General features: G+C 34.8%; 2 protein-coding genes across 3 annotated transcripts in view; one reads left to right on the top strand and one right to left on the bottom strand.

Moving 5' to 3' along the window:
* Window positions 1–2,027: 2,027 nt before the first annotated feature.
* PDK1 (pyruvate dehydrogenase kinase 1) lies at window positions 2,028–13,660 on the top strand. The gene is made up of 10 exons (XM_085322932.1): window positions 2,028–2,172; window positions 3,654–3,725; window positions 4,333–4,517; window positions 4,794–4,883; window positions 5,167–5,244; window positions 7,218–7,294; window positions 7,995–8,093; window positions 9,014–9,124; window positions 10,670–10,783; window positions 10,906–13,660. Exons 1-10 carry the CDS (start codon window positions 2,063–2,065, stop codon window positions 11,044–11,046), a joined length of 1,077 nt encoding a protein of 358 aa, XP_085179058.1. The 5' UTR covers window positions 2,028–2,062; the 3' UTR covers window positions 11,047–13,660.
* A 697-nt stretch (window positions 13,661–14,357) lies between these two features.
* The window catches only part of LOC146600591 (neurabin-1-like), a 50,226-nt gene continuing 39,258 nt past the window's right edge, over window positions 14,358–25,325 (bottom strand). Inside the window, exons 16-18 of one of the 2 annotated variants that reach the window (XM_085322912.1) lie at window positions 23,804–23,920; window positions 17,393–17,581; window positions 14,358–15,807 (exon numbers count right to left, since the gene is read on the bottom strand). In XM_085322912.1, the coding sequence (XP_085179038.1) occupies window positions 15,640–15,807; window positions 17,393–17,581; window positions 23,804–23,920 (474 nt within the window). In that variant the 3' untranslated portion in view covers window positions 14,358–15,639. The remainder of the gene's footprint in view (window positions 15,808–17,392; window positions 17,582–23,803; window positions 23,921–25,325) is intronic. The other variant, XM_085322920.1, reaches the window with a different exon arrangement.

The raw sequence follows: 25,325 nt of genomic DNA, 5'->3' as shown, positions 1-25,325 counted from the left end.
AAACGCTTAACCTCGGTTGGAGCCAGAGCTGAAGCAATAATGACATCCCAAACACAATCATGTGTTTTTGCCCTGCAAAAACCCTTTACGCAAGTAAAATGTTGCTTATTTGAGAAGTTGTGTGAGAGAAGGAGAAGAAAGGAAACCCCAGGAACCATCCTGAATGCTAATTTACTTATTTTCAAGGCCAGACTCCCAGTCAACAGAACACTCTAGTCTTGTGCTCCTCACTGAAACCACTSGTAACGCTCCCGGGTTGGACCGGCTGCTTGGACTCTAAAGGGACCACAGGAACTGTCCTGTTCCGCTTCCAAGCAARTACCGCACAGAGAAGGGCTTGTGAGCAAAGCCGAGAAACCTCCCTAAAGCCCGGGGAAGGAGCCGTGCTGCAACACATTCTCTTTCTGTAAACATGTARCTAGTTAATAGTTATACTCTTTTTTAACTAGGTTTGAAGTAAAAACATAACTGAGAACTAGTCCTAGAATCCCAGACTTTTAAAATAAGGTAAGTAGGGAGATTTATAAAGAAAAATCTCTATACATCCGTTCAATGTTTCATACATTGCAACAATGTATATCACTTATTCAAAGTTCTAGGTTTCTACAGGAGTCCCACCATGTAACTTTTGTTACTACTGGTTTCAACAAAGAATCATGCGATTCAAAGTAGTAATTCAGTGCAGTTCAACCTGTATTGTTTTACCACTAAAATACCAATAAAACAATGCTTACCTTACAATCAATATTTATTTTCAAGGCACAATATTTTGTCATGTCAAAAGTCAGGCTACTGCTTTGCTATTAGTACCTGAACACAATGTGAAGATAATCTCGAAAGCTGTTTTTCTTTTTTCTTTTCTTTTTTCTTTTTCTTTTCTTTTTTTTTTTTTTTTTTTTTTTTTTTTTTTTTTTTTTCTTTTCTTTTTTTTTTCTTTTTTTTTTGCTTAAGCATTTAACACAAAAGGGGAAGGAAACTAATAACAAAGATAAAAAGTACAAAATTGACACAGTAATCATCTATAAGAAATTCGGTAGCCATTATCATCTGATGGTGTTTGTGTTTGGGATTTTCTTGGTTCTGTTTGCTAAAGCAAGAACAGTCACAGAGAAAATCGTAAAATCCAGCAAAGCCAACTTAAAAAATAAATGCTTCTGGCTCCCTCGCTTGTCAATATAGTAAATAAAGTATTTTTCTAAGAAAATTTAGGTCTCAGTCTTATACATCTGTCATATTCTTGGATATACGCTCACATAGGAACCTTTTCTTTGCATAARTAGTTCATAACACAGGGAAACATTTTCTTCATTCCCTGAAGTCTTCATTACCCTAAGCTGTCTTCCATCTTTGACAAAGTGATTGTGAAGATATGGCCTCCAAATACAAAACTAATTTGTGGGATGTTATTTGCTGAGTGTTTAGGGAATTTGAAGATTACCTCTACATTTTAGTATCTTCAATTTGAATTGTTATGGAATTTTGTCTGGGAATAGGGAAAGGCCTGTAATAGTCACACGCCCAAAATGAAAGCTGGTTAGGGAAAAGAATGAGATATTTCTGGGCAGAGATCATATCTAGAAAATGCACAACATTCTTGTGGTGGTCCCATTTGCCTCTCTTTAACATGCTCAATAAGTACCACACATTGTTTGATCAGCACTAGTTAGAGTCAATGTTTGTTGCAAATAAAATGAGCGCTTTACATGGATAGAAACCATACTTGAAATGGAATGGTATGGATCTGCATTAGTGCACCRGTTAGTCTTTGTATATAGTGAGGAATATATAAACGTTTCGTATAGGGAAGATTTTCCTTATTGTTACAGGGCTGGTAGATTTCAATATGATATTACATTTTGAAATACAAGAAGGCTGTTGGCCATGAAAGAAACATATTGGCTGACCAAACTAGCCCAGTCTGCTCCAAAAGTAAACCACAAGCTTCTTGCACAAGAAAGTAAGTTTATGTAGGTCTATCCCACAGATGTTGACTTTATTCTAATGTTTCAATCTATTTCTTTTGGTTTTAGGATCTGAAAATGCTTGTGAGAAGACTTCATTTATGTTTCTGCGACAAGAGTTGCCTGTAAGATTGGCTAACATAATGAAGGAAATAAGCCTTCTTCCAGACAACCTTYTAAGAACACCTTCAGTTCAACTGGTGCAGAGCTGGTAAGAATAGCATCATTTCATACCTTTTAAAGGTTAGAAGAACAACACATTCTCTTTATAGAAAGAGCATTTCATGAGCACATTACATGAACATTACTTATTTGGACTGAGTAAACATCCCATTGTGAGATAAATCAGAAACTACACTTGCAGATACTGGAAAAACATCTTGGAACAATTAGAGAACCCACAATGGAATTAAATATCAATAGTCAACTTAGCATTGCAGAATATCATGCATGAGATTTCATTAACAACAAATTCACCTTAGCAATGTTTAATAGAGGCTTATCTAGCATGAAGAAGCTAGCTGAAGGAACATAGCTAGCTGTGCAGATAAATGCACAAAATGCTTGTAAAGCAGAATAGAAACCATTTAAAAGACTGGTAAATGCATATTCAGACTAAAAGTATAGAACATATGAAGAAAGAGTAATAGGAACCTCCCAAAGCCAAGTTTTTAAAACAGCGAAAGCTCTTTGTTGCAATAGGAAGCTATTACAACTAAAAASAAAACTAAAATTTGCTTTCAATTAAGGAATTTAGAAGTAAGCATAAASTTTTGTAGGATAAATGCAAAATAAAGAGATTGCTTGGCAACTGCTGAAGGTACATGGATATTTGGAAAAGGCTTTTAAAGTAAGAGAACGAAGTCTGCTAATGAATAACTGGGACTGATTAGATGATAWAAAAAGCGATTTCAGTGAAGGTGAAGGCTCTCCATGAAACATGAAGGCTAAACTTCGTACGCTACTAAATAATGGTGATAAAATGGGAAATGAATTTCACTTGTACAAATGCAAAGTAAAGCATGGAGAGGAACCTCCCACCCACCTAGTATGATTGCTTACAATCAGAAAAGAAATTTTGATGCTACTGGGGATATTTTTCTGAATATGCTAGTTGATGGGCAAGAAAACAAATACCTTGTTAAGAACTAAGTAGGAAATGGGGAGAGGGGTGGAAATATAATGGTATATCACTGTGTTAGTCCATTATTCCTCTGAACTGCATGCAGATTTAGTTACCCCATCTTGARCAGAAAAGATCAAGAGGGATAATCAGATGTTTGGAACAATTTCTTCATGAGGGGAAATCAGAATTCTTCAGCTGCAAAAATGCATAGCTAAGAAATACTTAAATCATGAACAAGCTGGGGAAATTTTCTAATATGTAAATAAAATAACAGGAACTACTTGAGGATGCAAGTAAATGATTGCCCACTAGATTTAAAGCTCAAGGAAGATCTTTTATACATTCTAATTACATTCTGGAATCAATTACTCTGTAAATTTTGGGATACAACAGTATGAATGGATTCAAAAGAATCTGACAAAAATTCACAAGTAATTCACAAGGTCTGTTGGATATATCAAATAATGCTCTAGATGCAACCAGCCTTGTAAGACCGTTAAYTGCTAATTGAACAGAGCTGGGAAGCATATTAGAATTGGTCTTTGTCATATTTCTTTAATTTAAAGGTATGTCCAAAGTCTTCAGGAGATCCTTGACTTTAAGGACAAAAGTTCAGAAGATTCAGGAGCTATTCAGAGGTAAGGATTTGCTGTCACATGTGTTATTATGTTAATGTTATGTAAAAGGACAGGCAAGAAAAAAATTGGCTCAAGAAAAATTTCAACTATCTTAAATTCCTGCAGTCGCAGTAACATCATCCTCTGCCTCCGAAAGGAAAGTACATTAGAACATGAAACAAAGCACTTCCTTTTATTTGAAATTGTTCTGGTCTCAGGGCTTTTTTTAACACTGAATAAGCTGCAAGTACATTAAGCTTGACCAATTTTTTTTGATCAATTCCTTACTTGTAGTGTTGCAACTGATGTGTGGAACTTTACAACTGTAGAGTATATTGGGGCATCATTGACTGATATTAGMTGCCATTTGATGGGCATGGGATGATTTGTATGAAAATGATTGGCAAAATTTTCTCATTGTTCTTGTGGCACCATTATTAATAGATCAGTGTAAGTTGCTTGAAATGATTTATATGCTGTCAAGACTGACCTGCCTTCTTACTGTGGTGGGTGGATCTGTGATATTTCTGTTCGTAGTTGTCTTAATTCTCTAAGGCAGATACTCACTCGATTTTCTAGAGTATTAAACTCACTTGAAAGTGAAAATCTAACAGTGAATTAATTTTAGTTTTACAGATACCGTGATAAAAATCCGTAATCGACACAACGACGTAATTCCTACTATGGCTCAAGGAGTAATAGAGTACAAAGAAAGCTTTGGCATTGATCCAGTGACCTCTCAAAATGTGCAGTATTTTTTAGACCGTTTTTACATGAGTCGCATTTCAATTCGAATGCTCCTTAATCAACACTGTAAGTGCTGTTGTTGCAAGGAAGGGAAATAATAYGTGTACCATGCCCAGTATATTTTCCTTTCATTTTATGTGCTTAACATGAACTTGTTTTTCATATCAATGCACCATTTATAAACTTCTCTAATACAATTCTTAAAATATTAATTAATAGCCATTTTAATTATGCTAAAGATTGTACTTACAGAATGTTAATAAATTTCTATTCAGCAATACCAAAGATGCAAACTAAAACAAAATTATGTTGGGTATTAAACATTATTTTCTTTGTTGGCAGCTTTATTGTTTGGTGGGAAAATTAATCCAGCTCATCCAAAACACATTGGAAGCATTGATCCTAGCTGCAATGTTGTTGAAGTTATTAAAGGTAAATTTAGGAGATGGGAGCAAGAATTTTGTAAAGTTGTATGAATATCTATTTTGAGAGCTAATACATTCACATAGTGTTTAGATCTTTCTTACCTGGAGCAGAAGTTTCATTTCAAATGTAGAATAGTTTTGTCAGTTTTCATATTAAGCTCAGTTTTATAAGAAAATACAAAAACTCCCTGACAGCATAGAACATCTTCAATTTGTGACTTTTTTTTCCCCGGCAATCTRAAAAAATAAGGGAGGAGGGAGGAATTAAACCTTCTGTGTTTTTATCATAGATGGCTATGAAAGCGCTAAGAGACTTTGTGATTTATATTACATGAGCTCTCCAGAGTTCATCCTTGAAGAGTTGAATGGTAAGTGAATATGGGATGAGGCATTATCTTGAATGTAATAACTTCTTCTGAAGTACCTGATACTAAAATATTCTCCTTCCACTTCTCATAACTAATTGAGTCTTTGTATATATTATCCTAAAAAAACCCTTTTTCTTGATCTTGCAAAAGGCTTCCCCTATTTCTCCTTTTCCAAAATTAGGAAGTTTGAACCAGTAGCAAAGTTTTTGGTTGTATAGGTATTGATATAACAGATTTGAATAGCTTCCTCCCCTCCCCACCCTACAATCTTCACGCTCTCTGCATGAAGACACTTTAAAGTTTATACCAAATGTCACACCTGTGACTCTTTAAAATTTATACCAGGCATTCTGTTAATCTCTCTTTTTTAGCTATCATGTCCTTGTAGTTGCAATTATATATAGTATGCTCAAATCTCTGTAAAAATTATTTRCACTTATTGGCTGCAACTTTTGAAAAAACTGTTTACAACTGTGCTGCTATGAACTCCTGAGAGTTCACGAGATCATAGTTCTCTGTGACGCTACTTACTGAAGTGCTTTTCAAATTATTAAAAGCCAAGTCTGGATAGTGCTATAAAAACAAGCAATCAATCAAAATTGACTCTACAGATAAGTGCAAGAGCCAAAACATACCCACAGTAACTTGGCCTGCAAAGCAAAGAAGGTATGGCTTTAACTACACATGCCATTTTTTTTCTTCCTGCTTTATAATATATGATGTCATTCTTTATCTAGATTAAAGGCTTTTTTTCTCTCTCCATCTTTGAGCATGAATACTAAAATAATCTCTAGGGAACTATCTAGTCATACTAGCTAATTCTCTGTCCTGAAGGGTCTTTTAATGTTGTGCGCGCTCCAGGAGCCAGAACAAATAGGTTAGTTGCTTATAAAAAGGGAGTGGCCTTTTGCTCAGTGAATTGTGAAGGTGAGTTAAGCCTAAGCCAGGCCAAAYGCACATTCCTTGCTCGCGGTTGTGAATGGACACCATTAAATTAAACCCTAGGCATGTAAATGGGGGTGGTAGAAAGCAGTTAACTGGAGGGTAGGAACCTGATATATTTCCAAGTGTGATTTTTTTTTTCTTTTGATGGCTACGTAGTTTGTTCTAGATCTTTTGACAGTACTAATCTTTTAACGTTTACAGTTGATAAAACACTGGTTACTAACACAGTCTGATTAAAAAAAAATCATTAATTTGTTGGACTGGAAGGATTTTTGTGGCCAGTAGAATATTCAGAGCCACTTTTCCTTGATTTTAGTGTAATGAATGTGTTCTCATGATATTATTTCTAGAATTTACTCTTTGAAAAAAAAACTTTTGAAAATTATACCAGTTTATAGACAGAATTGTCTATATAATCTTTATGGTTTGTTGTTATATCAGCTAATGTCTAAATTAGTCCAGGAATAGGCTGTGCTGTAGTTACTGTCTGGTCCATTAGAGTATCATAGGATAATTCGGGTTGTAGGGATCCCTAAAGGTTTCCTGCCTAACCAGGTTGCTCAGGACTTTTTATTGAGTCTGTTTTTAAAAAGCCGCCAAGACTGTGTAACGCTGCTGGGCAACCTGTTCCAATGCTCAACTGTCTTCATGGTGAAAGAGTTTTTCTTTATACCCAGTCTGAGCATATGTTAGTTCATCTTATACTCATTGTCTCCTGTCCTTCCACCATCCTAAGAGCCTGTCTTCATCTTCTTAACCTCCTTGTAGGTATTGGAAGGCTGCTATTATATGCTGGAATCAGTGTTATCACAGCTGGTTTAAAGATTAATTTCTAAAGAAGCAAGCACAATTAAAAATCTTGAATATGGATTTTGATTAACACAACTTTTTTAAAAAATTTCTGTTTAAGTTTTCCTTCTCTTGTAAATTCTTTCAACAACTAATACAAACATACATTTTGAATTACTGCTGGAATGAATAAAGGTATCTAGTTTGCCATTTAATTATTTAGGCCTTCTTTTCTTCAGCTAAATCACCAGGACAGCCCATGCAAGTGGTATACGTACCATCACATCTCTATCACATGGTTTTTGAACTTTTCAAGGTCTGTGCAATTACCATTACACAATTTTATATACATATTTGTTTAGTGAGATTGTATTTGTTTGACTTTTTGAACCAATTCTAGATAGTAACATGCTTTTTGCAAGTGCAAGCCTCTAGCTGTCTGACTACAGGAAGATACCTAAATACTGCATAGAAAATGAACAGCTTTGGAAGATGTCTTTTACGTAATGACTGAACATATCTGACAACTTCAGCAGTAGGCTGCTTTGTTAAAATCTTCAAATGTATAAAGGTACTAGTTAATAAAGCGATAGAGAATAAGATAGACAATTTTTGGCCACCTTTAAATCTGATATAATGTGAGAGAGGGGCACTATACAGCTTTCCCCAAGCAATTTCTTCAGTCTTCCACTTTTCTTCAACTTTGTGTCATATTGCATGTACAATGCATTGTAAATAATTCTATAAATAAAACTACAGTAAAATATTTAGATGTTTATTCTAAAATATTTTGAGCAGCTCAAGTCTGTGCAGTTACCTTCTGATAAATTATACAAATACTGATACTGAACAAACCAGAAAAATATAAACGACTAATGCTAAAACTAGAAGCTTTTGTCTTGATTATGAAATAAGCTGATAAAAATAATTTATTTTCATAAAGTGATGTCTTAAGAAAATTCACAAAATAGTAACAATAGGATTTAAGTTCTTGTACTTCAATTTGAAAATTGCAGAATGCAATGAGAGCCACCATGGAACATAATGCTGACCGATGCMTTTATCCTCCAATTCATGTACATGTCACACTGGGAAATGAGGATTTAACTGTGAAGGTACAACTTTTTTGATTATTTAGAAAGTTACTTTCATTATTTTTTTTTGGTTGCCACAGACAGCAAATTATTAACGCTAGTTAGTGATTGATTCCAACAGTAGCTTACGTCTCATTGTGTAGCATATAAGGATCAGTAGGAAATTCATGAAGCCATTACGTATTCATGCGGCAGGGACCATAATGAAATTTTATGCTTTTGTCATTGTCATGTTTTTGCCTAGCTTATATGCCACCATGACTGAAAAAAAAAAAAAAGTAGCGGCGTAATACAATTGTAATGCTAGCAKTTTGTAAGAGAAAATGACAGCAATATGTGAATTGTGAAGCAAAATTAAAGAAAATGAGCTTTGTGTATTCCATGTAGATCAAATCTGCCTGAAAGTCAGTTTCCAGAGAATTTTTTCTTTTGTACAACATCCATGTTGAATTTCAAATACCAGCTGCAAGTAACTGGCTTTTTCATATGTCTAATTAAAGTCTAGTAAAACCACTCTTATTATGAGTTTTATCACATTTGTATTTAATTGGCACTATTCCTGAGGCATAAAGTTGAAAATATACAGAACTTGCATTTGCTGAAATCAGGAGGTGTAGATGCTGACTTCCAACAAAATTAGTTATGAATAAAATAGAAGCAGTGCAAAAAATTAATTTTCTTGCTTCTAAGGGATTATGAATGTTTCCCATGATAGTACCTTATTTAAATGATTTGGGTGAGGTATGGAAAGGGGAGGATTCATCTCTTTCTGGTCATTGCTGTAGCTGAGAGATCAGAATTTAAGAAAATCCATGATTTAGTAAGGACAACTACATATTACATTTTATCTGAACTTTATCTGGATCATTATTTGAGAGATGCTKTTTTTTTATAAAAACATATTCAGGGACATAAATGGTGCATGTTCTTCCTTGTTCTAGATGAGTGATCGTGGTGGAGGCGTTCCTATGAGGAAAATCGACAGACTATTCAACTATATGTATTCAACAGCACCACGTCCCCGTGTTGAGACATCACGAGCTACACCATTGGTATGTAAATCTTTTATACTTTGTCATCTTGGATATGATGAGTAGTCACAAAAAAAAGCATATAGTCAAAGCCCCTGCACTGATAACTTACAGATACAATGAGTATGACCATTTGAATGTTACATCTTAATTCAAATGCTTTTCTGAAAATAACTAGAAAATTGCATAAAACCCTAAAATACTCAGTTATTTAAACTTTACTTAGAGATTCTTGTCTTCTCTGTCTAATGTATGGATCAACTACCTCAAGCAGAACATTTTGCTATAATGCACATGTTGCAGTAAGCATAGGACTCTAAACCCCTGTTGTGACTACTGAATGAAAGGAAAAATAAATATAGCTGTAGCACTGGATGAAGTCTGTACTTTATTTCAATTGTACTATGCAGTTAGTTTTATCATCTCAACAAGAATGAAGGTGCACAGATGTGACAGGGCACATGAAGAATCTACTTCTGTCTCATATGAGCTTAACTAAGTGAACATAGACCTTACTAAATTTTATAGCTGCACAAGAAATATTTTATTCTCTCAGTTAGAATCTCTTAACAGTTCTCCTTGAATTTGTTCTCAAATAGAATCATAGAATCAGTAAGGTTGGAAGGGACCTCTGGAGACCATCTAGTCCAACATCCCTGCTCAGCAGGGTCACCTAGAGCATATTAGACAGGGTTGCGTCCAGGTGGGCCTTGAAGATCTCCAGAGGAGACTCCACAACCTCTCTGGGCAACCTGTCCCAGKGCTCCGTCACTCTCACAGTGAAGAAATTCCCCCTCAAGTTCAGGCGGAACTTCCTGTGCTTCAATTTCTGCCCATTGCCTCTTGTCCTGTCACACAAGACAACTGAAAAGAGTTTGTCCCCGTCCCCTTGACACCCTCCCTTMAGGTACTTACTTATAGCATCATTATGCTACAGCATCATTCAACTCATGTATTTTTAAATGCATAGTTTTCGCATCTATTTGACTGTGCAACTCAGTAAACACTAGATCCTTAAAAGGAAGTATGGTGTATATTATTCCAGAGATATTACTCAAAGTGAGTAGATAGAAGAAGTAATCAGGTTTGTCCTGCTGCTGCAGAAAAGGCCTGTTAAAATTTCAGTGTAAACTACAAATTCATAAAAGTTGCTTCTTGAACCTCTTCATAAGTATTGACGATGAAATGCATCTTAGTCTTCTATCTTAAGATTAGCAGCTCTATTTGGCTAAGGTAGAGTTCATACTCCTTTCTGTAACAGTGTCAGCTCTTTTTGGAAAAGCTACCAACAATATAAGAAATGTTGTCTTGTAGCCCCTTTAACAAGGGAATCAGTTTTCTCATTATAATCATAATCATCCATACTTTCTTCCATTTCTGGATAAATATAAGGGAGACATTAGGCCTAACATCTGAACTCCTTATCCTACTGTCAAGCATCATGCATAGTTTGTCTCTTTGCATTTTGGACTTAAAAGGTAAAAAAGAACCCCAACACTGTTTCAGATTGATACAATTAATGGAAATACACTTTTTTTTTTGCTTGCTCTCCTTCTTCTGAATCAGGCTGGATTTGGTTATGGTTTGCCCATATCACGTCTATATGCACAGTACTTCCAAGGAGACTTGAAACTGTATTCCTTAGAAGGTTATGGTACAGATGCAGTTATTTACATAAAGGTATGGCTTAACACTTTACCATTTTAAATTCATAATCAGCTCTAACTGCTAATGGATATCTTTGTTCTGTTGGTATAACTTTGATTCACAAATCAGTCATCTAATGTCTTCTCCTTTTACAGGCCTTATCAACAGAATCAGTTGAAAGACTACCTGTATATAACAAAGCAGCCTGGAAACATTATAAGGCAAACCATGAAGCAGATGATTGGTGTGTGCCAAGCAGTGAACCCAAGGACATGACTACTTTTCGCAGTATATGAACTTCTGAGGAAAAAAATTATAAGTAGATGTATGTTTGTAAAGGGAATTAAAAAAAAAAACACTCTGGGTTACAAGAAGTAACTTAGCCATATTTGATATGTGAAAATCAATTTAAGTAAGAAGTTCAAATTACTGTTTTCTGCCAGTATGCAGAAGAATTAAAAACTGTACATGCTTTCAGTTTTTCAATAAAGAAGGTCACACTTAATTTGTTCCACCTTCTATTTATGACTTTTTTCAGTAGCTAAATCTAGGGAACAGTAATTTCAGGTTTTATAGGGACCAATGCAACCTATTTCATATCTAATGAAATGAGGGTAATTAATATAATTACAAAATTCTTTTAATAGAAGAACTATTGAAAGTTCACCAGAGGAAATTTGTCATTACAGAGCGTACCAGATTAATGAAAAGCTCAATGCTATACCTTTGCAGCTGTATGGCACGTTTTATTCCTTGATTCTCAAGCATGCTAATGTCTTACTTTCTGAAATTAGAAATTTTGCCTAAACTTTATATTCAAAGTTTTTTTGCAGCTGTAGAAATAACCACATTTGGGTCTGTAGAAGTTTAAAACAACAAAAAACCAAAAAGAAGAAGTTTTAGCTGCTGCCATTGGTATAATGTATCTCAGGTATGTGGTATTAGTCATATTCCTTTATAGTACTTGGTTGTAATGTGAATATTTAATACATGTGAAAAACTTATCTTTCTGTGATCATTGTTAACTAGCACATACTGTTGGCTTGTATACAGTAAATATATAATGTCTTGTAATGTTTGCTTATATTTCTGTAGGTAATACCAAAACACAGTATCAGTGTTATAGCATCAGTAATATGATTTCAGACTCTGGGAAATGTCAGGTTACAGCTGTAAGTGAAAACTTATTTTTAATAAACAAACAGACTTTTAATATTTGCCCTTTCTAGGGCATCTCTGTTACTTTGACAGTAGAAACTAGCTTCTCAGGAGTATTTTAAAAACGTGGAATTAACAGTTTTTGAAAATACTTTTGTATTTGTGATGTGATTCTGGCTTTGTTTATGTGATAATTTGAAGTCATACTATAACATAAATAAGGTAAGCAGGACAAATCTATCAGTTGAAGGTATATTGTCAAAAYGACATATTGGAGAGGAGAATGAGTATTACATTTCAGGTACGCAGTCCTTCTCTAATGAAGGACACAACTTCTCTTGATGCCTACAGTGCCAATTTTRTTCAAATCATACACATTTATGTTGCACCTTTGATTCCTATCATTCCTAAACATTTTGGCAATGATGCAGTTAATGATGTTTAAAATCTCAACCTCTTCCTCAGATAACTTGCAACAAATATGAGATTCAGTATTAGAAGACAAGCATGATCTATCTCACAAATAATAAGCCTAAATTTTGCTAGTTTACAAGATCAGCTCAGAGAAGAGAGTGATAAAAATACCACCCTCAAGTGAAGGGAATAGCTTCAAAATATATAGAGAATAGCTTTCTTTAAACTTTAATGCTTTTATTGTTTCTATAGATCACACTCTTCTAGTTGTAGCTGAGCCAGATTAAAGGTTATCACCATACCTGTGGCCTTCCTAGCCCAGTTCTGCAAAACAGGATAGTTTTATACCCTGTTCAGGCTAACATAGGTCACTTTAACAGGAATGAATTGCAGAATGATTACATTTGCAGTTGCACTGACACTCTGCAGGAGGATTAATCCATCTTAATGGCAACCTAGAGAGCACATTTAACTGTTCCACCCAAGCTTGTGTGCATGTAGAGAGGTCCTCGGTTACTTACCTTACAAGGATGTGAGGTGGTGACTTTGAGGTACATTTCAAACTGCATGGCTACAAGAGAGGAGAATATATAGCTGTTTCCTTCTTCAAATTGTATTTGCTGTAAAATGTGGCATTTGTAAAAGTTAGAAGAACCGTTTGCAGCTACTGTTTTTGCTAAACCAAAGCTGAAAGATATAGCAAGGGATTTTTAAAAACTCAACTCTGAAGCTGAATTTTATTCTAGCTGTTCTGCTAAGTTTTAAATGTTAAACTATTTAAATAGCTTATTTGAACTGATTTTAGTAATATCTGAGAAGTATGAGAAAAGTTTCTGAAGAAAAGCTACAACAATTTGTTTCCTAGAAAATCTTTCAAAAGATTCCGTATGGTATTACTGAAATAAAAATCTTTCCATGCTGTCTCAGCTAGCTACAGATTGCATTCTGATTATTAAGAGTAACTTACCTGTAATTACACTTTATTTTTCCCCTTCTTCCAATGGTTGTGGTGAAAACAGTGTAGTATATTTTGGTTTACAATATTTAATCCTACTCATAGGCTTAATCGCTTTCTTTTGATTTACATGGATTACAGCCTTTGGTTCAGAAGATGGATATAACATTTTCATTATTGTATTGAAGTCATTGCTAGCACACTGGTTAAAACGAATCATTGTAGAAAAGTAGTATAATGGCTCAACTATCAAAATGCTGAGATTAATAGTTTTGAATGAAAATGGCCTCAGTCTTGCACTGTGAAATTAATCTTGGTTTATATTAACTTAATTTTTTGGAAGAGTCACTGCATTTATTCAATAAAATTTATTTAAAAAATTAGACTTTCAGTTGAGTGATTCTTTGTGGCTTTATACTAAGCTTGTTCTGTGGAGTCAGCTTTCTAGTTTAACATCTGACAGGTGTTAAATGCTGCAGTCTGTGTTAATCGGTGCTCTTATGCCCACATACCAGGTGAGCTTACCGTCACTGCTACAGCCCCGTTCAACTGCAAGAGCCCTGCACACAAGCAAACCTTTGAAGCCATTATTTCCACTTGTCTGGTTCCTGAAAAACAAACTCTCCACAAAGTGCAACATTGAGCTCAGTTGGCTTAGAAGAATAAGAACAGATGTTGTACCAATATTCCCAGCTCTAGCTGAAAGCACTTCACTGAAAAATAAACTCTCTTGACTGAATTAGCCAAAAGGTGCAATTTTAGGCATACGACCCTAAAGATCTGACCAGTCCATATTTTTCCTAATTCTCTATCAGTAGGGCAGCTTCTCCTTGCTGGCTCAAGGTCTGTAAGATCTGAGTACAAATTCAAATCCACTGTAAAAAAGTAAGAGTTAAATCTTGACAAAATAATTGTTTCTTAATGCATAGAACTGCAAATAGAACTTCTGTTTAAAAGTCATTACCACCAAGATTTTTTAACCTTTATTTTGGAAATGCATGGTGTTCAGGAGCATTTCCACACAATCCTTTTACTGAAATTCAGAAAAGACAGTATACAAAAAAAAATGTGAAACACCAATTGGGAAGTTCATTCATTTAATTAAAATGAAAAACAGTCCATAGATTTAAAGGAGAACTTGGTCCACATAAATGAATTAATTATTTAAGTTTTGTTCTAGTCCACTCTATGATGGAATTTATACTTTTACTTAATGTTTCTGAAATAATCTAATTAATGAAGTGCTGTTGCAGTATCTCCACAAGACAGTATGTAAATATACAAACATCAATTCATTTTCTAAACTATTGTGGGAATCAAATCCTCCTTTAAAGAGAAATAATCTGCAGTCTACAATCAAACACTTAAATACAATGCAGACACCCAGTGCTCCAGTGATAATTTTTCCTACAATTTTTCCCTCGGTATTTTAAGTTTGAAAAACAGCATAGTTTAAAATTAGCAAATATATAAATTTGGTCCGCAAAAATAGCAAGTAGAAAAGAGAAATACATGTATTGCAAATTGATCTTATTCATAGCATAAATCTATAAAACTATGTATTATTTAGGAAAAATAGGTTAAAAAAGATCTTATTTATATGTCTAAACTTTGTCCCAACACCATACAGGGTAGTGTACAGAAAATTTAATGTTTTAATTAACATAAGTAGTTTATAAAAACTACTTAATATTTCTGGTTATTTTCTCAGTAAACTGCAACACATGGAATTCAAAACAATGTGTTACTACAGTGGATTTAAAATAAAAAAAGGAAAGGACCATCACTGAGAAATACAAGAACTCAAAGAAAAAACTTCATAAATTTGAAATACATGCTTTCTTTTTTAAATTAATTTGACATTACTGTTTTCTTAAACTTAATTTTTACTATACAACTTTAGTGGCAACAGATAGACAGACTGTCACAGACTGAATTTGTTGGCAGGATTTTTCTATTGTCCCTATATCAAATTCAACTCTATATCAAATGCTAGTTGACTAATATTGGAATGATTTTTAATTCAATAGTCTATTCTCCACAAACATCTATCAAATTTAATGAAAAGGGCATATGGTTTGTTTCTTAATCAGTCTTAAAAGCACAAATAGCACTTAAGGCAGAAAGTTAAGTTATTGTCTATTAGTACTGGCAGAGTCAACTAGGAATAAAAATACTGAAAATATTTATTTCATTTCAATGGGTTGTAATGGGGAGGGACTATTACTAAAAAGTAAAAAAACCCCAAGCCCTACCATGTTAGACTGTTGCACTTTCCCTCCTCCCTCAATTGTACAATTATATACAAGTCTGCTGAACTTCAAGATGAAGCAAGCCTGTGCTAAGAATAAATCGGGTCATTTTAGCAGCTTGATTCAAGAGTGGTTACCCCTCTGCCACTCTTGCGAACTTCTCGCTCCTTCTTTTGTACTTTTTCCTTCTGTTTTTCCAGTTTTTCTTGTGTTTTTTTAATATCCTTAATTTTTTTCTTTATTGTTGATCGGTCATTTTGACTGGAAACTCCTAAAGCCTTTGGGAGAAAAAAGAAAAGGACTTTGTTACTATATATATATTTTTTAAGCTTCAAAGCATATCGCTTCAGCACCAACAGTTTAAGAAAGGGTTGTTCACTTTGCTGCATGATAAACAGACTAAATGCTCAAGGGCATCATTAATGATCATCTCCGTAGCAAAAGTAATAAGGAAAAGGTGGTCTACTCTTCTTTAGCTGTAAAATAACAGCTTCTCRTTGCATTTTACATACAGATAGACATCTGAAAATTTCTATTAAGTAGCATACTAAGAAAAGTAATCATTCAAAAATATTTTCCTAGCTTCTTTTATACAGCAGTGATTCATATTCTCTAACCACCGTTTAACTTTTGTTAACTACCTTTTTTTTGTAACCTAGGAAGGTTGCTGAACTCAGATCAGTCAGCTGTAGTTTTTAACTGCTTGAGAAAAATCCAGTCCATGAACACTGATTCCAGAAAGCTCACGTTTCTTTTGAAATTGCATAGCAAATAAAAGGTAACCCAGGGAATGAAAAAACTCCAATAACCACCCATAAAAACTTAATACTGTGAAAAACAACCCAAAACCTCAACTGTTTTTTGCTTCTTCCTGCTCCTCTTGAGAAAGTGACACTACTTAAAGACAAAAATCCCCCCCACAACACAATAGTAGCTCAAAATTTTTTCTTCCACATACATTAATGAGTTATGTCAACAGTGAGCCAGTGAAGCTTCTTGGTAACAAGACTTATGTACTGTAAATGATCAGATTTCAGAGATATTTCTTGCTTTGATGATGTACCATTAAAATTGTGACTATCTACTTTTTCAAGATTAATCATTTTTATCAATATGTAGTATGCTAACTTACTCGATATGCTACTCCTCAGCCTGCCTGTCATTGCTTATCTTTAACTCATCTCCCATACAAAGGCTACTGTTCCTTTTGTCTACTTTTGCACAGTGTTGTCTGTATTTTGTATTAACTGGACCCATGTTCATTTTAAAATAAGCAAGTATTCAATGCATAGTCAGCACACTTTGATTTTTAGATCAGCAGATGGCAGTATCTGATTTCAAGTGACAAGACGGTGCTACAACACTACAGAACTCCTAGTGACATTAAGTGTAAATCAAATTTTAAGTATCAACATCACAAGTTTCTCAAATTATAAATATTCATGTGACAAACTTCAGTCAAGTATTTTCTTTGCATCCAAGGACACGTTTATTTAGCAACATAAAGGAAATATAGTGTATATGTCTATTGTACACTATTGTACTGGATCTTGTTTTCTTCACCTTATGCTGAGATGGGTTATAAACTTACCAAGCCTCTTGTGGGAATTACTTATTAAAAAAAAAAAATCCAAACTTCCTCAAGCTACCAACAAGGACAAAATATTTTATATTTTCCTAACGAAAAAAAATAGGAATCTCAATTATTAAATTCTCATTGATCAGTATATTGTGTTTTAAAACCATAATTCTATCTCTAAAAATTCATGWAGACAAGAAACTAGAAAGACTTCATGGGTAAAAACATCTGAGTAAGCACTGAAATTTATACGATTACAGATGCATACTGGAATAGCCACATACCTTTAACTTATCACTATCAAGCTGCATCAACTGCTGTCCGTCTATGTTCATAGCTGTAAACTCTGTAATATACTGCTCCATGTTCATTCCCATTAACCAGTGGCATACTTGCTGGGTTGTCCACTCAGAAATAGGTCTACTGTGCCATTGATTTTGTTTTCCTGTTGTTGCAAATTCATCATCTAATGCCTAACCAATTGAGAAGAGTCACCGTAAGTAATAAAAAATGATAACTGATTTACTTGACTATATGTTGAATTTAGGTTGCCTGTTGAGTCTGGGTAACAAAATGCATTTTTAAACATAGTCTAGAATTTCTACAGTGCAAAGCTTCAAAATTACTTGTGTTTTTGAGATTACATCTTATAGTGAGTTTGCCTAGTGGGTTGTTATAAAAAACAAGTGGACACCACACAATAACATTCAAAGCAAATTAAGACAGAAATCCAGAACACGTACGGTTTTCTCTAAGAAATATGATCTTCATGAAACCTGTTCTCACAAAATGGCAGAAGTTTTGCTTAAGTCTGGCTTAATGTATCTAAAACAATGAACAAGTCAGCCAAGGTAGCTCAATCCTAATATTAGATGCTATCTTACACAGCACTAAGAAGTAGCACTTAAATGGTATTACATGATATTTTCAAGTGAAGAAAAATGGGAATTAAAAACAATGCTAGTATTCACTAAATCTGGTAACAGTTCAACTACAGTTTTTCTAGATTTGGTATACTTCTACCATGTAGACCTTTTAAAATGTTGATGTGATGGGATTAGCTGAAAGAGTTAAGTCTTCTCTTAGAAGTCCATTCGAGAAGCATCAGAGCTTGTAGTATTCCACTAAAAATACACTTCCCAGTTCTCAGAGCTTTTGAAGCTCCTTGCTTCATTTTCAGTTGGCCTCCAAGGGCAGAAAGGTACAGCTGCTAGTCCTGAAGCACTTCATTACTTCATCACAAATGAAAAGCTACATAAAACAGAGCTCAATCTCTATAAAGAAGAAATTCTAGTGCGAGAGCTGAATCAGAGAAACATCAGAGTGGCTTGAACCTTTATTAACTATCCAAAATGATCTCTCACTACTCATGACCTAGTACAGGCTGCATTAAACTTATATTCCAAAAGCTCTCTAGGCAACTTCCACTCTATATCAAAGATACTTGCAAAACAGATACTAATCCAAAAATATACTACTGTTTCCAGTGAGCTTATATGAATGTCATTTGTAAAGAGGAAATATGGAAGTAAATGTCAATGTACTGATGGATTCGAGAAGTAACCTTGCAAGTTTCAAGTGAACTAAAGCTCCAAAAACTGAGGATCTCACAAAATCCATCTCCTTTGCTAGAAAATGTGGGAAAATGGAGTACATCTCAGTAATTCCAGCAAATTACAAGTAAAAGATTGAGAGACTTAAGCTTGTAAAATATGATATATGATTATATGATAAACTGGATCCAGGAGGTTAAAATGGAACAGTAAAGCATGTGAGTTGAAATAAATATTAAATTTAAATTTCAGATGTGTTAGAAGACTACCCAATTAGAATCTCTTTTGCTTTTCCTAGTCCATGAAACACAGGACAGTGGTTATTTTATCAGGTAGTATAGATAAATACAAACAGATTTGTAGAGTAAGCAGTTTGTGCTGAGGCCCTGAAATCCATACCATATGCATATCAAATAATTTTTACTTCAGAAGAACTATACAGTCTGGTCCTACAGATTCAATGCCCATTAGCAGCTGAAACGTATCAGGTGCATTTTCAGAGTGTATCTTCTAGTTTGATTTCCAAGATAAATCAAAGAAAGGTTAAGTGGAGACAATGAAGAGATTCTGAAGTGAACTCCAAATCCAAATTAAAATGCCAATGCAGACATAAATGTGAACACACTCAAATTGCTGATGCGCAAAAGAATAGCAACTTCCATAAAATAACAAAGAGGTTTCACAGCATCACACTGGATCACAGAATGGTTGAGGTTGGAAGAGACCTTTAAAGATCATCTAGTCCAATTCCCCTGCTCAAGCAGGGCCACATAGAGCAGGCTGTCCAGGACCTTATCCAGATGACTTTTGACCACTTCCAAGGGAGATTCCACAACCTCTCTGGGCAACCTGTTCCAGTGCTTAGTCACCCTCACAGTGAGAAAGTGACCGTTGCCTCTTGTCCTGTCACTGGACACCACTGAAAAGTGTATGGCTCCATCTTCCATTTGCCCTAGTTCCTTAACCATCTTAGTGGCCCTTTGCTGGACTCACTCCAGTAGCTCCATCTCTCTTGCCCTGGGGAGCCCAGCACTGGACACAGCACTCCAGGTGTGGCCTCGCCAGGGCTGAGTAGAGGGGGAGGACCACCTCCCTTGACCTGCTGGCAGGTCCTCTAAACCTGCTGGTTTAGAGGAGGTTTTGCCTGAAGTAATTTCTGCAGCATTTGTATCAAGACAACTGTGGCACAGCAAGTTTCCTATCCAAGCTGAGATGCTTGGCATACAGAAATAAAAGTCATTGTATAAATTACTAACAAAATTTGAAAACACCTGTTTGCTTTAAAAAACAGTGTCTTTGTCATTGTCTGCTTGAGTCTCGTACCCCTCAACCTGATGCTGTAACACCAAAATATATATCAGTAGGACAGAAGCTTGATTTGTGGCAATAATAATAATGTCTTTGTCATTAAAAACTATTGTAATTGATGTTCATCAGGATTAAAATTAGTTGCAGAACATTCTAAATCTAGAAGATTCTTAAAATAAATTTAGGAACGGTCATATTCAGAGTCATCTTCACAGATAGCTACAAATAAGAAGTAGGGACATGGCTAAGGCCAACAACGATAGTAATTTAAATATTTGTTAATCAGTTTTGCAGCCTATCTACACTGAAAACCATCAGCACTAAGCCAACAGCATTTTGTATGACCCACTAAGTCTTATGAATCATACACTTTCAAGTCTATTGGAAACTGGTAGGTTTATTTTGTCTCACACTAGCAATTGCTCATGAGTTATACACAAGAATTAGGAAACTTTTGCACTTCAAGTTTGACCTGAATCTCAGAATCATGTGCGTGTCAGAATAGACAAGAAAGCACCAAAATATATTACCAGAACCATAAAAGTCAGATATACTGAAAAACATGTAAAATGTATATTCCTCAGCTGGAACTCACTACTGGTTTTAAATTTTATTTAAACTATGCTAGCTACGCAGCAACCTCACTTCTGTGATTTTAGAACATCAATATTTAAGAAGGAATATTCATGTTAAACAGACCCAGATTCATTCATTTCAGGAGGAGAATGTGTTTCCCTTACAGAAACACAAGGGGCTCTTTGCATCACTTCCTCCAAGCAACATTCGAGCAGCTCATCACAGACTGTACCACTAAGGACTCTTCTAAACTGTGCTACTAATTTCACTTAGACTTTCGGCACATCAGTCACCAGCAAACTCCTTATATTTCAAATTAGTAAAGCCCTAGGCTCTACTGACTTCCAGCTGACAGTTTCTAAAGCATTCAGGATTCTCAGCTAATGAGATGCAGCTTATTTCCGGCCAAAGTGCAAGAGAGTCAGAACCTATTTTATTTTCTGGTAGTCCTTTAATATTAAGAAAGGTTTTTTACCATTACATTAACTGCCTGTTGGTATTTAGTTTAAATAAAAAGCAGTATTTTAGAAGACAACCTAACCCATTCATCCTTTAAAACTAACATCAGAAAAAGTAGTACCAAAAAWTGAACATGTATTAAAAGACTTAGACATCATCTCCTCATAAAGGTTAAAAAAAAAAATCTAATCCCCTATTATTGTAATTTTCACTACTGCACAAAGAAAAAAACATAGTCTTGGCTATTTTGAGGAATAAGCCATTTTTCTAATCTAATAAAGAAGAGGATAATGTGAGGAATGTCATTAAGAGACTATTAACAGAATTCACTGTCTAAGCCTCCTCACTTTTCTGTTGATTTAGCATAATACCAAACTCAAGGCATTTCAGATATTCTAATACCATTCCCACTTCAATTCACAACTGCAAGGAGAAATCTGGAAACAGATATTTAGCATTTCTCCCTTGGATTCTACTATATTTGGTTGCTTTAAGTTGGAAGAAGATGCAGTTCAGGATAATACCATTATCTATTCAAGTACTATTTAAGGAGAGCTACATTTTTATTAGAAGATTCACAAATAACTAACTGTAACAGTACAGTCAGTGCCAACCTTATCTCCACTATGGAGAAAACAGCTTATAGGGTAGGCAGACTTTTACTTTATGAAAAACACAGAAGAGTGAAATGAACATTGACTTCAAGTGATGCTTATGGATTATTAAGTAACACCTGTAAATCATTTTTTCAGTTGTCTACCTTCCAGAGGCAAAGGGCTGTCCCATGGTGTTTGTACATCAAAGGAATAGTCCCCAAAACAACCCCCCCACCACCCTCTCCAAGGAAAAAACAATCAACCATGAATTCAGAAAGCAGAACTAAAACTGCTCGGGAAAAAAGGAAATATGAGGGAGTGATGTTCTACCACATAGAAGTGCTGGCAGTTCAGAAAGTAAGTAAGGACAGAAATACTAAAATATACTATCAAAAAAAAAGRGAGAGAGAGAAAAGAAAATTAAAAAAAAAACAAAAAGAAAAAGGAAAATACCCAAATGCCCTCATATCAATAACAGATTAAAATTTTTAAAAAGGATTAGAGGGATACCAGCTAGAGCTTGCTAACAACTCAGATGAGGAGCTGAGAAGCTGAATACGGCGGAGGTGCCTTTGCTCTACCTAGCCGGCTCCTAGCAAACTACTCCAAACTGCCTGCGAGTTTCTGCTCAGTAGAGGCAGGCTGAAGTGCTGCTCTGCTCTCCAAGAGGTGTTGCCATCCCTAGTTGTTCCTCTGAGAGCACGGGGTGTTATATGGGCTAACAAGATCCCTGACGGGTATTTCTAAACTCATCCAAACAACAAACAAAGGAAAGAAATTCTGCCTGTGAAGAGTCATTAAATTAGGAATTTTAAATATCCAGAATTGCTCTAAGAATGATCAAGATTTATTACTTATTTTTTCTAAGCCTCAACTATACACATATTAACCAAAGAATTTTAAGAGTCAGTTAGGAGTAATTCAAAAGCAATTATTGAACCTTTAGCCCACTTCCATAGCTACTGAGTGGATAAGCAAAGAGCAAGTTAACAACATTGCCTCACTAAAAGCATGATAACCTGCACTCTCAGAGACTGAAAAGCTGTAAACATGCTCCAAAACAACCAACCTTCCCCTTCCTCCTCAACTRCCTGGTTTTGTTCACACCCTTTCCTGCCCAAAAGAGAAACAAGCTCAGTTTTTATCATTATCCCTGGAACAGACTCTGATAATCAACACAATTACTAAAAAGCTGCAAAAACTTTCATTGCTCATGCATATAAACAACATACAAACTAGAGACAACACTAAACTCAAACTAGTCTATGACAAAATAGGCTTAACGATTGCTTCACACATACACAGTTGGCAAAAGGCAACTTTTGTTGAAATTTTAGAATCAGAGATTAAGTGAAGTTGTAATGTTAATGAAACAGCAGCATTTAAGGCAATAATTTAAGGCTTTGGTAGTATCTTATGATCTATATTGCTTGAAAGTTTAGCAACACAAACACCATTCAAAGCTTGATTTAAGATAGCCCACCATTCCCCCCCCCCCAACATTATTACTCCCAGTTTGACCAGCCCTTTGCTAACACATTTCTGGAAGATGATGGTGCTCAGCTTTTAATGATCCCCTCCCTAGTCTATAAGGCATTTCATTTATAAAGATGCCTACCAGTCAGACATTGAACGAGACAAAAACTTAGAATGTTATAAAATATGGATTTCAGGTTTCAGCTGTGGGCAAAGGAGATGGTTCTGCCGGGAGAACGAACACTGATTTTCAAATATAGCTTTCCAGCTACATGCCAGAACAACTTTATCCTGAAGGTGGCTTTTTTTTTGTTTTGTTTTGTTTTTATTTTTAAAAAATAAGACAAATAACAAGTTTAKCTTAGCACATATCTGCACTGGTGTGAGGGCAAGCTGAAAAACACTGCAGTTTTCATTCACACAATAAACTATTCAGGTTATTGTAACACGAGCATCTTATATTTATAATTAAGAATTGCAATTTGGTCACACCAAATTTATTCCAATTTTTAAGATGTAACTAAAAACAGAACACAGAATCTCATATGGCATCTTTCAGTCTATGTCCTTAATTCACAGTAACAGCTTTGAATTTTTTATCATATTCTTCAACACAAAATATGGAAAAACCCTTCTAGCTTCACATTAAACAAAACTTGTTCTGTTAAACAGACTGTGGTGTGAACAACAACATCAACAAGACACATATACACACTTTGAAACTCACCTCATTTGAAGAGAAGGTTAAAGTGTGTGAACGACCTGACAGATTTGGTTCTGTCACTAACCCTGAAAGTTCACAACTTGGCTTGCTATGGTATGTATCATCTATGACAATTCTACTCTGCAAACAAGTGGAAATAATGTTTTATTAACTCACCCCCTCGGAAAAGCATAAGGTGRCATTCCAGTTGGTTTTTGGTAAAATAAAATAAAATACTACTACTACTACTATTCACTTTTCTTTAGATCACATATGAAACACACACGAAACACATGTCTCTACATCAGGAGTTTGGCTTGCTTTCTTTTTAATTTTCTGAGTTCACAAATATGACAGTAAATCTAAAGTAATATCCCCAATAACAGCATCTTATGTGGAGTATCAGTCATAACCTCAAGTTGTGTGAAAGTACATAAACAAATACAGTGGGTTATGCTTTCAACAGGCTTACCACACACAGTGTGAAGCGACTTAAAATTCAGTTGGGGAATTATTCATGTTGGAGTTTGTATACAACTGAAACCACTGCACAAGCACTATGAAATGGGCTTCAAAAAGTGTCGTTCCAGCAATGAGACAAAAATCCAAGTCCTGATCTTTTATGAACTTTCACATTCTCTTGATACGGATACTACTTTGGGAAATTTCTAAAAATTAGAACTAGGTTTAGACTTTGCATTTGTCCAGACTTCATGTGACTGTAATGGACAGTGCAGCAGATAATATCTGTCATGTAAAGACAGCCTGAGAACTGGAAGAGCAAGGAGCTTCCAGCAGTTTGCAGATTAGGGCTTAAATTAATTAGTTCCAGTGTAGAACATGCAGAGTTTACCTACACACAGGATCTGAGAGCTCTGAAATTTAAATTCAGATTTAAAATATTGTACTGTATTGCTGTGTAGTTCAATTTTGAGGTGACTACATTCAAGGCACAGAGTCATGCTATCCAAAAATCATGCTGATAGGAAAACTATCATGTAGATGTAAAATACATCTTTTTTTTTTAAATAAATGGACTCTATCAAGGTATGTAAAAAATCATCTTTAAAAATGAAGTTCTAAATATTGTAAAAACACTAAAAAAGCTGAACAGTTTTAAAAAGTTAATTACTCAGCTGCCTTTACAAAAATAGCTTGAAGTTGTTACTTCTACAGTAATTACACAATTTGACAGCTTGAATAAATTATTTTCAAGACAAAGCTCTGCTCTGAAATTAAAATTCTGAAGAAAATCATCTTTTATAATTGAATAAACATACTATTAAAATAATTTTAAAAGTGTACGTAACAAAGTAAATTTCTGGTTAGAAATATAATTAATATAAATACTATCATACTGGAATAATGCTAAAATCTTCACAGCATTTACTGTTTACATTCAGTTATCACACTCAGTTTGTTAAGGAAGCAACTGGATCTGTGCACCTTGGCATCTAAAAGTAGAAGGACCTGGGTTTAAATTTAGCCAGCTGCCACTAATTGTATGACCTCAGGCAAGTCCTCAGACCAGCCTGTGACTCATTAC

The sequence above is a fragment of the Rhea americana genome, unplaced genomic scaffold (assembly GCF_003343005.1).
Source record: "Rhea americana isolate MKP2758 unplaced genomic scaffold, rheAme1 scaffold_12, whole genome shotgun sequence".
Taxonomy (NCBI): Eukaryota; Metazoa; Chordata; class Aves; order Rheiformes; family Rheidae; genus Rhea; species Rhea americana.
The sequence above is the reverse complement of the archived record's forward strand: the minus strand, read 5'-3'. Positions and strand labels throughout refer to the sequence as shown.